Source organism: Triturus cristatus, chromosome 5_2 (assembly GCF_964204655.1).
Source record: "Triturus cristatus chromosome 5_2, aTriCri1.1, whole genome shotgun sequence".
NCBI lineage: Eukaryota > Metazoa > Chordata > Amphibia > Caudata > Salamandridae > Triturus > Triturus cristatus.
In genome coordinates this window covers 966,717,973-966,731,396 of record NC_140588.1, presented here as the reverse complement: position 1 = coordinate 966,731,396, position 13,424 = coordinate 966,717,973, and the positions used below count along the sequence as shown (strand labels likewise).

The following is a 13,424-nucleotide window of genomic DNA, read 5'->3' as shown; positions in this document are numbered from 1 at the left end:
CAGTTCTCCCCTTCGGGGTCACCACCGCACCACGGGTGTTTACCAAATGCCTAGCAGTTGTAGCAGCACACCTCAGACGTCAACATATTCACGTCTTCCCTTACTTAGACGACTGGCTCATAAAAGCCGCGTCCTACAACCAATGTGTGCAACATACCAACAGCACCATTCAACTGCTCCACCAGCTAGGCTTCACGGTGAACTACCAAAAGTCCCACCTCCTACCATCTCACACAAAGCAATATCTCGGGGCCACTATAGACACCTCCAAAGGTATTGCCTATCCAAACTCCGCCAGAATCGCAAGCATACAAGCCTTGCGCCAAACGTTCCTTCCTCGACACTCTCTTCCAGCAAGAGTGTTTATGAAGCTCATAGGGATGATGGCATCTTGCATTTTCATAGTGCCCCATGCAAGACTCCACATGCGTCCACTCCAAGAGTGCCTAGCACGACAGTGGAACCAGGCCCAGGGACAGCTGACGGATCTGGTGTTGGTGGACGGCCGCACCCATCACTCTCTGCAGTGGTGGAACACCACAAACTTTTCCAAAGGGCGGCCGTTCCTGGACCCGGTTCCTGGGGTGATTCTAACAGCGGACGCATCGCTCTCCGGCTGGGGAGCGCACCTCTTACACCTCACAATGCAAGGTCTATGGACGCCACAGCAAAAGTCGCTCCACATCAACCATCTGGAGCTCTTGGCGATCTTTCTAGCCCTAAAATCTTTTCAAAAACAGATTTCGGCCAAAGCAGTCCTCATTCGCACAGACCATATGACTGCAATGTATTATATCCAAAAACAGGGGGGGGACACACTCTCCCCAGCTCTCCTGCTTAGCCCAGAGCATATGGAGATGGGCAATTCCTCAAAACATCTTTCTCCTGGCACAGCATGTTCCAGGCGTACAAAACACCATGGCAGATCTGCTCAGCAGACAAACGCAACAACTACACGAATGGGAACTGCATCCACAGGTTCTTCGCCCATTCTTCCAAAAGTGGGGGCATCCTCAGATAGACCTCTTCGCCACCCACGAAAACAAAACATGCCCAAGCTTCGCCGCCAGATACCCACACCCATTGTCCAAAGGCAATGCGATATGGATGAACTGGTCAGGCAAATTTGCATACGCCTTTCCACCTCTCCCGCTAATTCCATTAGTGGTAAGGAAGCTACAACAGCACTCCCTCACACTCATTCTGGTAGCTCCAACATGGGCCAGGCAGCCGTGGTACACCACACTACTACAGCTCTCGGTGGTACCGCATCAAAAACTGCACCTGTCCCCATGCCTCCTAACTCAGAACCATGGAGAAATCAGGCACCCGGACCCAGCTCAGCTCAACCTTGCGATCTGGCTCCTGAAATCTTAGAATTTGGGTACCTTAACCTTCCCCCTGATTGCATGAACATTATCAAGGAAGCCAGACGTCCTACCACTCGAGCATGCTATGCCGCAAAGTGGAAGAGATTTGTGATTTACTGTCGGAACAATACAATCAACCCTTTAGATGCATCCATACAGCACATCATATGCTATCTGCTCCATCTTCACAGGTGTAACCTGGCATATTCATCCATACGCCTACACCTAGCAGCGATTGCTGCTTATCTACAAAACAGACAGCATTTATCACTGTTCAGAGTGCCCGCTATTAAAGCCTTTATGGAAGGCCTTAAACGAATAATTCCTCCCAGGGCACCACCTTCCCCTGTATGGAATCTAAATGTAGGTCTTACAAGGCTAATGGGTCCGCCCTTCGAACCAATGCATAAATGTGAGCTACAGTTCCTCACCTGGAAAACAGCTTTCCTCGTAGCTATCACTTCCCTTAGAAGGGTTGGTGAAATACAAGCGTTCACTATACAGGAACCCTTCTTACAAATACATCACAGCAAGGTGATACTTCGTACAAATCCAAAATTTCTGCCCAAGGTCATTTCCCCCTTCCATCTCAATCAATCGGTGGAATTACCTGTCTTTTTCTTGCAACCTCAATCTGTTGCGGAAAGGGCCCTACACACACTTGATGTTAAGAGGGCTTTACTGTACTACATACAGAGAACACAACCTTTCAGGAAAACTAAACAATTGTTCGTTTCCTTCTCTCCACCACATAAAGGCAACCCCATCTCTAAATCAGGGATAGCTAGGTGGATTGTAAAGTGCATACAAATTTGCTATCAAAAGGCAACAAGAACATTATCTGTTCCACCTAAAGCCCACTCTACTAGAAAGTTAGGGGCTTCTATGGCTTTTCTAGGGAACATACCCTTAGATGACATCTGCAAAGCAGCCACATGGTCAACACCGCACACCTTCACAAAACATTACTGTGTAGACGTGCATTCCAAGCAACAAGCTACTGTGGGCCAGGCTGTACTAAAGACACTTTTTCAAACCGCTGCAACGGATACCGGTGGTCGCCGCTAAGGTTGGGTACTGCTATATAATCTATGCTAAGTGTACAATCTGCAGCTCATATGCCTCGAACGGAATATGCTACTTACCAGTATGCATCTGTTCTTGGCATGTAGAGCTGCAGAGTTGTACACGCCCACCCGCCTCCCTGGCTACCTGTATCCGTTCCAGTCCATCTTATTTAGATACAACACACATGGGTTTCTCACTGTTATTACTACGCTCCATCATTTCCCTGTTGGCGAAAAACAATCTGAGGATGGAGCCGAAGCCCATGCGCAGTACGGACCGAAGGAGGAGTCGCCGAACTCGTGACTTCCAAAGACTGTTCAAAGAACAAAAACAAACTGCAAACATCCGGGCCCAACCCCAGATGGCGATCTATGCTAAGTGTACAACTCTGCAGCTCTACATGCCAAGAACAGATGCATACTGGTAAGTAGCATATTCCTTATCTGTTCCTCCTAAAGCCCACTCTACACGAAAGATAGGGGCTTCAATGGCATTTTTAGGGAACATTCCTTTAGATGATATCTGCAGAGCAGCTACATGGTCTACACCGCATACATTCCCAAAACACTATTGTATCGATGTGCAAACCAAACAGGCTAGTGTGGGCTAGGCTGTAATCAAAACACTATTTCAAACTACTGCAACAGATACTGGTGGTCACCGCTAGGAGGGGATACTGCTTTACAATCTATGCACAGTGTGTAATCTGCAGTCCGTATGCCTCGAACGGAATATTCTACTTACCAGTATGCATCTGTTCTTGGCATGTAGAGCTGCAGATCTACACACGCCCACCCGACTGCCTTTATCTGTTCCAGTATTATCTTACTTAGATACACCACACATGAGCATCTTTCCTGTTTCTTACTAAGCTCCATTTCCCTGCTGGCGAAAAACAATCTGAGGATGGAGCCGATGCCCATGCGCGCTATGATCCAAAGGAGGAGTCCCATACCTCGTGACTTCCAAAGACTTTCCAAGACAAAAACAAGTGCAAACATCCAGGCCCAACACCAGATGGCGATCTATGCACAGTGTGAGATCTGCAGTTCTACATGCCAAGAATAGATGCATACTGGTGAGTAGCATATTCCTTATCCATACTCCAGCACAGTTGCTCAGAATTTTGTTGTATTCGTATTTATTTTGTGTTAGTTGATTAAGGATATTATTATTGTTCAGCAAATTAGCGTGAGAAATCTTAATTTCACATTCTAATTTAATTAGCTCAGTGTTAAGCTTTTTATTGATTTTTGTTTTAATCTGAATAAGAACTCCCCTAATGGTCGCCTTCAATGTGTCCCAGAGGGTGTTTACGTTTGTTCCAGGGAGATAGTTATGGTTGAGGTAATCTATGATTGTGTCTTCAGTTTTCTTTTTATCTTCAGGATCTGAAAGGACATCATTATTAAATCTCCATCTTTAGGGTGAAGGTGGGGTGTGGCTACCAGCTAGTTTAGTACTAATACATGGGTGATCTGACACTAACTTTGGTGAAATTTCTGTTTGATCAATTAGGTGTGTGAATGAGCCGGTAATAAGGATATCCTCTATTTTAGTATAAGAGTTATGTGGGGCAGAGTAAAAAGTGTAAGTTAAATTTAAAACCTAATTTCTGAACTATGCCCGGAGAGCTAGTGACGTGGTATTTGCAGGTGGATTGACTATCAATTATAGGGTCTAATGGGATATTAAAGTCGCCGCCAACTATAAGTAAATCATCTTGGGTGAGATTATGATTTGCGGGAGACTTTCCCAGAAATTGGATACATCCGTATTGGGACCAAATTTGTTTATGTGTATATGGTCATCCCCTTTTTACAGATGTGTAACCAATACTCTCCCCTCCTCATCATGATCGTGTGATTCAAGGTAAATGTTGGCTTTGCTCGCTATAAGGGTGATTCCTCCCTTTTTTATGGTCTGCAGGCGAGCAGGAGATGTGTGATATCCATTTATGTTTAATAAAGGCTGCATCTTCAGATCATTTCGTTTCTTGTAGCAGTATGATATCCCCTTTGGTTGTATCTAGATAATCAAAGATTTTCCAGCGCTTAATTGGGTGATTTGGTCCTTTCACATTTAGGGAAACAGTATTAAGGTCTTCCGCTATGCTATAAGTCTTATTTTGAGTCCTTATATAAGCCAGCGGAGGTAGTTTGGTCTGATCTCATGTAAGGTAAGTATGGTATGTTGATTGACAGGCGCACTAGGGAGCTTAACTCCGTATGAGTGCTAAACATGTGTGGGTGCCTTATTCTGTTCGTAATCAAAGTAGTGGCACTGCCAGCATATATAAAGTACGCAGTTTGACTAATTGTGAACAAGTAAAATAAGAAGATTCTAGACTAAAGGTATGACGATAAAGCTGATTTCTACTCTGTGGGGAGACCGGATATTGCATCGCTTTGTCTAAGTTGAAAAAGTAAGGCAACAGTGATACACAAACATACAGTGTCATACATTGCTATGCAAACACTACACTTGTGATAGATTATCATGCAGATGATGGAAGTATCAGCAGGTGCCGCTTCACTTAAGGGAGTGAAGTCAGTGGCCCATTTTAGGTCCGCTTATGACAAACTCTAGAACGGAGAACAATTGCTCCCTCGTTGTGCAAAGCCATGGATTCAGGCAGCCATTAGCTCTGCCGTCTAAGCCACACCCCCATACCCTGGATTTTTTATTGTGCGTTGTGACGTTGCTTATCCTTTTTGGCTAACACTAGTTGATGGACTAAGGTGCCATGAGGAAGCCTTTTGTAAGGTGGAACGCTTTGGCTGAAGAATCCAAATAAAAGACAAGTGTACATGAAAAAGATCTACTAGTCTTTCTTTGGGATGAGTTATTGTGCTTACATGTTTGTTGCCTCTTTCTAGTTTGAATGTATATACAGGAAAGGTGAATACTAATGAAAGAGAACGGATGGAAAAGGTGTTGATGAGTAGACATTGGACTGTTGGACAGCGATGGACGAGGTGAACAGCTATAGAAAACATAGACCGACATGGGACAAATGGACACGGACAGGGAGGGTCCCTAGTGAAGGCAGAGTGGGAAGTGATGGGCGATCTGGTAAGTGAGGTGGTTCGTGAATGGGGAAGACTTTCGTTAGGGCAACAAGGCTTTTCATGGAAGGCTATCGTTCGGCTATATCTTGCTCTGTGCAGTTTATATAGGTGACTGTTTTGCCTTCCACAGTCATCACCACAAGAGCAGATTAGCTTAAGGTTATGTGTACCTGGTATTAGATGTGCCTAGGGGCCTGTAAATGAAATGCTGCACGGGGGCAGCAGCACCCATTGAGTCACCCACTAAAATAGCACTGTAAAACGTGTCTCTGTAGTCCAGTTTATTAAAGTCAATTCCACTGGCAAATAATGCTTTTTGCCAGGCCTAAACATTCCTTTTTTATACATATAGGTTGCCCTTTGGTTAGGCCGTAAACTCTCATAGGGAACGGTGCCTAGTATTAGAAAAGTGGCACCGTGGAAAGGCTATTTCTCCCATACAAAACATTGGGTTACCTAATTACACCTAATAAGGAAAAACTTTAGTTTGGAAACAGAGAAATTCTTCTTCAACTCGTTTGCATTGTAATGGTGAAGTCAGATTTCAAGTAAATATTCTGTTAATGCCCCTTTAACAAGGTTTTATCTGCCTAACTTAAATGTACCTTCCTGCCTGTGTTCTGGGTCACATGACTGTGAATGTCTCTCCTTTGGTAAGTTGTGTATTCCCTCCAGCTATGGGGACAGAAGGGCCTGGGAGTAGGGGGAGTGTATCTTCCTGACAGGATGATTGGGGAGGAGTTGTGTCCTGCCCGGATTATGCTTCAAAGGACCTTGCAAGCAGCACACAGTGGAAACTGACACTTGGCCTGCCGTTGCTTTTGTCACTCTAGACCGTTTCAAACATAACCCAAGGAAAGCGGAAGAACTGACTAGAACCAATTTTGGAGTAGCCTGGGGATTTGCTCCCCACACAGAGGCTGCCACTAGGTATAAATGTAGCACCTTCAGAACTTCTCATCAGAACACTCATGGACGTGAGGAAGATTTAGAAGGACTACCCTGCTGTCTGAAGAAGGAAGACAAACTACTTGCCCCCAGGATCCCCCAGAAGTGACTCCAAAGGTCAGTTGGTAGACCTCCTGTGTGAGCTACAAGGACACAATAAGCTTTCAGGGACCTCCTCTGCAAATACCCAGTTGACCAGCACCAACTGGCCCTGCCTGAGCCCTGCTGCTGGCCTCTGCTGGAGTGAGTCCTGGATCCTTGGCTAGCATCAGAGTGTACTCCCCTGTTTCAAGACAGAACTCCAGGTGGCTCCAGCTATTTTGGGCTCCTTGCAACCAGAATCTGTCTCTTTGCATCAAGAAACAACTTTTTACTCCAGCACTCCATGAGAGTGCATGTTTTTCAGCTCTTTCTATCCCCGTGTGGTCAACCAAATGCCCCCTCACCATCCTTGATTCTCATGTAGCTTTCTCCCCATTCCTTCTCCTCGCTCTACGTTGTTAACTGGTTTCACCACAAATGTCCCCCAGCTCGAAAAACAAACTCATTGACTGGCCAGTGCTAAACATATATCATGTCTGCCAGTGTGGGAAAAACCTCCACAACACCTTCAAGCAGCACACTATCCAAAAGGATACGTTACTATTTCGTTTAATGTGCTGAATGTCGAATCCCAGACACTGCATTTCAATAACGTACTCTCAATCCGCTTCACCCAACGTCTTCATCAATTCTCCATTTATCTAGGTGAAATTCAGCCTTTTCACCACTTTCTCCATGTACTGTAATTTTGCCTTACTCTTACAGAAAACAACCAAAGTACTGAAGAGCTCGATTATGCCTTCCTGCAAGGTTCCTCAGGGAGGTGTCCATGGCTTTCCCACAAACCAACTGAAGACAGAGCTGTCAATCACTGCTGTTAATATAATTAAATTGACCGCACAGCAAGAAACAGGTCTCGAATTACAGCCTCAGTACCTACTTCCAAACTGCTTACTGCCAACATCAGAGCTACATAGCGTATCACAAGACTTCACTGCTCTAAACACATCTACATTCCTTGGTATTACTACCAACCCATCAATAGCTAAAGCTCCATGTGATCCTGGACAGGCCAGTGCTCACTGAAATCTTCTCCATTTTAACTTTCCTATCTCCAGAATTTTAACTCTCCTATCTGATATCTTTTACAATTTTTACTCTGTGCCAAAGCAGCGCACTGCAGTTACTGCCTCTGGGCTACCAGATGAAGGTATTGGTGGGCTTCACAACTTTTCTATAAATGCTCACTTCCCTTAGTAGGAAGCAGCAGGCTTTCAGTGTTAGTGAGTTTAGTTTTTGTTTTTATCATATTAACATCCACATTGTGAACGTCCATCAACCTTAAAACAGCTGCTGTGAAACAAACGAGACCTCATATTTTTAGGTCTTGCTTTGTGACAGCTTTATTTTTGTGCCATCTGAATGTTTTCAAAAATGGATAATAAAATACACATGTTTTGTATTTTCATACAGAGCTTTTGTTCACATCTCCTCAGGTGGCAGTGTTTTTCACATTTTGCTCCCGCCCACTACAATATACCGCAGGGAGTAATGGCTTGGCCCATTTTTGCAATTGGCTCTTTTCATTGTGTGTGATGGTATTTTGCTGTGGATATATGCTCATCCACCTAAAAACGTATCTCACTCCAGTGCCAAAGTTAGTAGGCCAAACATTGCTTTTTTTCATTTTATTTAGGTTTTTTTTTGTAATGGGTCAGTGTGTATCTTTTTGCAAACCTATACTCCCCAACTTTAAAGCGTGGCAATTCTTACTTTTACACGTAAAAAAAAAAACCTCTCCCACCCCCAATCCAGCTTTTTTAATTCATCTCCCCACGTTGCTTTCATCACCTCCTCCATTTTTCCTTCGCCCCTTGCTAAACTATAATTTTGAAGGCCCAGCAGCTGTGTGGCTGCTCTGGGTGTATAGAAAGCATTTTCACGCAAAAACAATAAAAATTTTATTTTCCTTTTCAAGTGGTGTCCGCCATCTTGGGTCTGTAAATAATATAATCAAAGAAAATGAATCTTTGTCATGACACATGCCCGTTCATACATTGGTACTCATGTGCACACCAGTTGAATGAAAGCGGTTGTGTCATCGTAGTTTTTCCCCATCCTTTTGCATCAGCAGAAAACCCTTTGCTTTTCCCCAGTGCTGCAGAGCTTCGGTAAACAGCATCTGAAACGCTGATGGGTCCAAAAAGAGATCTGTTGGCTCTGCCAATAATTGCTTTCTCTAGTGTTTTACAAAAAAAGTTTTCATCCACACCCCTCCTTTTTTGATTCCTCTGCCTCTCTAACTTGTGACCCCCTTGAATAAGCTGTGTAAAACTATTCCAGATGAAAACGGTGAATCATGTGGTTTTGCCAATTTTTTTTGGGAGTGTCCCCAAATCATTAATTAGCATAACCAGCATTGTGTGTTATAACCAGAACTACAAAGGAGCTACTGCTCTTCTGTAGAATCTTTTTTTAGATGTGATTTTGTGGTTTTGAGAGACTCCATGCTGCGGAATCGGGCTTTCCAAATTGAACATTGTTACCGAAGTATCTAGTTATCTACTTTGTGCTTAGTGCTCCACAGATTCCACCTTACTATCCTTTTAGAGAGGAAAATGACTGGCTCTATTTAGTGAGATTTTGTTTCGCTCCACTTGATTTCTAGTTAAATATCTTTGTTTTTAAATTAAGCACATGAAGAAACTCCTTACTAACCCATGTATGCAGAACCACCGATAGCACAGCGGTATTTATTTCCATTGGGAGGGAGGCTTAGGGCATCATGACTCAAGCCAGCATTTCCCTCTGGTGAGCCATGGCCACAGTCCGCAATGGCAGTAGAGGGTGACAGTTCACGGGTAATGTGCCGCTGCTTCCTGAATTACTCACACTGTTTGGAAACCCTCAAAGTGAGGGTTTAATGTGTTTGAGGTTGAGCATTCACACCGTTAACTGGTGCAAATGCTGGGCAGTTGTGTGCCCACGTTTAGAGCGTAGAAGGATTACTAAATATCTGTACTCTTCATGTTTCTATATTTGTTTAAACTGGTGGTTGTGGGAGTGCTCGTCATACAGGTGGCTAATTCAACAGTTTTGTTTAATCTCCTTTTCAGTTTCCATTCGTATGTCATCAGCTTTGTGGTGCCCAATCAGAAGAAGCTGACTATGTTAGCACACCAGAATGGAATTGAAGGAACTTGGGAAGAGATCTGTAATAATTCCATGATGGAAATGGAAGTATTAAAAGAGATTAAAGAGGTAGCAAATTCAAGTAAGTAGAGATTAATACATTTTTACATACCTGTCATGTAGTTCACCTTGAAAGTTGTCCTACGATCCCACCAAAATATTTTATTTTTTTATTTTACTTTTTGGAAAGCTTACCAGAATGGGAATCTTTTTAAAATGAGTGACAATGTAATGCAATAAAACAAACCGCTTTTTCTGGACTTCTTCTAAAGACAATAAATATTAGAGAGGCTTTGTTTTGTTGCCGTGTGAATCCTCTACTGCCGTGTGAATCCTCTACTTGCACTGCGGTACTACTGTGGTGTAAATCAGCAGCTGGAGAGCGAATAGTGTCCCACAACACTGCATGCGCTCTTTTGGCCTCTGCCAGTATCCCAAAGCACCAGTTTGTAGAGAGCACTTTAAGCTGCTGTGGGCTGTAACCATAGGGAGCAAGCACCTTTAGAAATATAAGGCACCACCAATGTTCCCTCTATTTTTTTTCCTCTGTGTGCGGCAGTGTAGGGTCTATGTGCGCTGCACACATGGCTGTGTGTGCCAGGAACCACACTGCGCGTGTGTGCAGCGCCAAATATCACTCCAAACCTTTGATTAAAACCCTAGCAGCCCAGCTCTGTTAAGAGACATTTTATTACTCTGTCTGATGTAACATTTCCTATACATTGATGTACACACTATGATTCAGTGTCTGTGTAATGTGTATGCGATGTAAAGTGCTTAACACCTTACACTGGTATGAGTGGCACTATTAAACAAAATAAATATGAAAGAGGGGTTATGGAGACTTGAGGCTCACTGTTAAAGGTTGGTAATGAGAGTATCCGTGGCGGAGGTGGTCATTGGGGCACCAACAAACTTTGTCACACCAGGCGCCACCAGCACTAAAGCCAGCCCTGTTCAAATGGCACTAATAATTACAGTGAAACTATGAAAACATCCCACGTTGCAATTTGAAACCTTGACAGCTACGTTGCTGCATTTATTTTCTTAATAGGCTTGGGCTGCGGGGTGATCGTGTGCATTTGTTAAGGTTTTCGTGTTAATTGTAGCTCATGATGGGTGCTGCGATTAACTTAAACTTTCACAAATGCACAGGGACATCTTAAGGATTTTGAATTCCCTGGCCAAACTTCTTTTTGGGGCCCCTGATTAGAACAGCTTTGGATTTATGATCCAATTTCAGCTTTTTCATGTCCTTTTTGGCCAGGTCACCGACACTGCAGAGGCACACTGGTCCAAATTCTAAATGTGCTTCCATCTAATATTCAGGGATAACGGTATGTGTTTACAAAATGGTAACATAGCCTGAAGGAAAAGGAGAGGAGACTAGTGAGAAATAGGATTTTGTGGCGAATAAAGGGGGAGAAAAGAACAAAGTAGAAAAAAAGTCAGGGTGCAAAGACGAGAAATGGGGAAGGGGCAATGGAGAAGTTGGTAATGGAGAAATTGGTAAGAGGGACGGAAAGAGAAAGGCAGCCAGAGGCTTTGGAGAACGGAGAATGGAAAACAAGTAAGAGAAAGCCAAGAACAGGCAGTGAGAGGGAAATTGAGACAAGAATGGGATGGGGAGAAGGGGAAAGTGGGTAAACGTGGAGCGGGACTGATATGAGGAAGAAGAAAAAAGAGAAGGAGAGGGCGAGAGCAGCTGGGGAGTGGAAGAAAAAAGGACAAAAGATATGTCAGAGAAGACCGAGTGTGGTATGGCAATGCTTCAGAAGTAGCGTCTCTGCATATCGTCGTTTGGGGGGGGGGGGGGCCTATAAGGAGCCTTTTTCACCATCTTGTCATTTCTAAACGATCGCTCTATGTAACCCTGCTCACCTGAACGAACTAAGAAGGGTGGAATGCTGGTTCGGCTTTGCCAAGATTTTTAGTCTTGCCAAGATGCAAGTCTGATCAGATGGCAGTTGCAAGTGTGTAAATGACTGATCCATCTGTCGGGTATTCTCTTCACTAACACTCGTTTCCCTTCTCTTTTTGAAACTCTGGGGTAGCAACATCGTCCTGGTGTCACCAGGGCTTTAACTGGAAACTTTTTCAATATTACATACAAGCCATAGTTGCTGCTTATTTATCTTATGCAACTAACAACCACTGACAAAGTGAATAGTCCTAACTTGTAGGTATGAATTTACTTGTTGTATCATATATCTGGATGCAGTGACGGAAACGGCAACATACAAGTTGGGCGGCACACTATGCTAAGTACAGATTTTTAGCTTGTGTCTTAAGCCATGCCCTTAATTACACTGGCCATGCCCCTTTGCGAGACCCCCCAGTTTTTTCATCCCACTTAATGCCCTGGGTATGATGTTACTTTTTGTATCATGTATCTGGATGCAATGAAAGCAACCGGAAAATACAAGTAGGGTGGTACACTATGCCAAGCACAGAAAAGTGTAAATCGCCCCACAGCTGCGCTCAATTAATTTTTTTATTTGCAGAGTTTTATATAGCGCTAGCTAGACCCGGAGGTATCGGAGCGCTTTACATAAGGATCAGCGAATTGCAAGTTACAAAAAATCACATAGCATCCTATCATAGCACACAGTTTAGAGGGCTAGTGACCTTAACTTTTAAATGTAGATATAAGTAGCAAATATCCAGGGATGATACATTATAGTACTGGGTTGCCTACATAAGATTGAAGTCTTCCCTAGTCAATGTATATGACAAGAACACCGACTCGCCAAATTCTACAATGAGGTACAGAACACATGCATTACAATGCAAGTAAGGCCTGTGTTTTGGGGCAGAGACTAACACACATTTAGAATTGAATCTGGACAGATCACAGTGGGCTCCAAGGATCCCCTCAGTCCACCACGGTGATCACACACATTATGTATATGAAAGATTATAGTGACATATGACGAGCCCAGCACCCATCCAACAAAAAGTTCACATGTTATTCATTAGGTCATGACTCAGCCTCTGCAAGATTGGCCAAACAGACTAGGTACAACATAGAGAGTGTTAGGACATACTGCACATCTAAGATCTTCCAAATATTCATTGGCCAAAAAAGCCACCTCGGCCACTTCATTTCAACCCAGTCTGGTGATTCTTTTTTTAATATAGATACTTCCTGAGTCTGTATTTCAGGTTACAAGTATTCAAACCAGGAAGCACCAAGATGGACACTGGGAGTAATCTATAATCACACCAACTGAAACATTAATCATCAATGGACATAACCAGGGCCACAATGCAGGGCCACCAATGTGTTTTACTCAAAACAGATGCAGTGTCCTGCGGGTACCCCCTAGATAACCCCTGGTCATTTCTGCACCCGACACTGAACCTAGGGTGACCAACTGGCATGGGTGCAAATTCAGAACAGTGAGTGTAAAAATTCAGGACAAAGGGTCAAAATTCAGGACGGAAGGTCAGAACTCAGGACAAATTCAGGACATAGGGTACGTTTTGCAGACACAGCAGAGGTCGCGCAATAAAACAGAAGTAAATAGAAAATCAACACAAGCACAAGTCAAAATAAGTTTATATTTGGTTGAGTGAACTTAGCACTGCATGTGTTGTGTGTGCAAGTGAAATTAAACACCTGTGTTTGATCATTTTCTTCATTTTTCATTATTTTATTTTTAATATGCAAAGCTGAAGGCTTCTCAGATCTTACATGCCCCTCTCCCCCACTGAAAAAAAAAACACCTGA

At 43.6% G+C, this 13,424-nt stretch overlaps 1 protein-coding gene across 1 annotated transcript in view; it reads left to right on the top strand.

Moving 5' to 3' along the window:
* Positions 1-13,424, top strand: part of ACSL4 (acyl-CoA synthetase long chain family member 4) — a 327,102-nt gene that overhangs the window by 294,431 nt on the left and 19,247 nt on the right. The window contains exon 15 of the mRNA XM_085606507.1: positions 9,616-9,773. Coding sequence (XP_085462633.1) covers positions 9,616-9,773 — 158 coding nt within the window. The remainder of the gene's footprint in view (positions 1-9,615; positions 9,774-13,424) is intronic.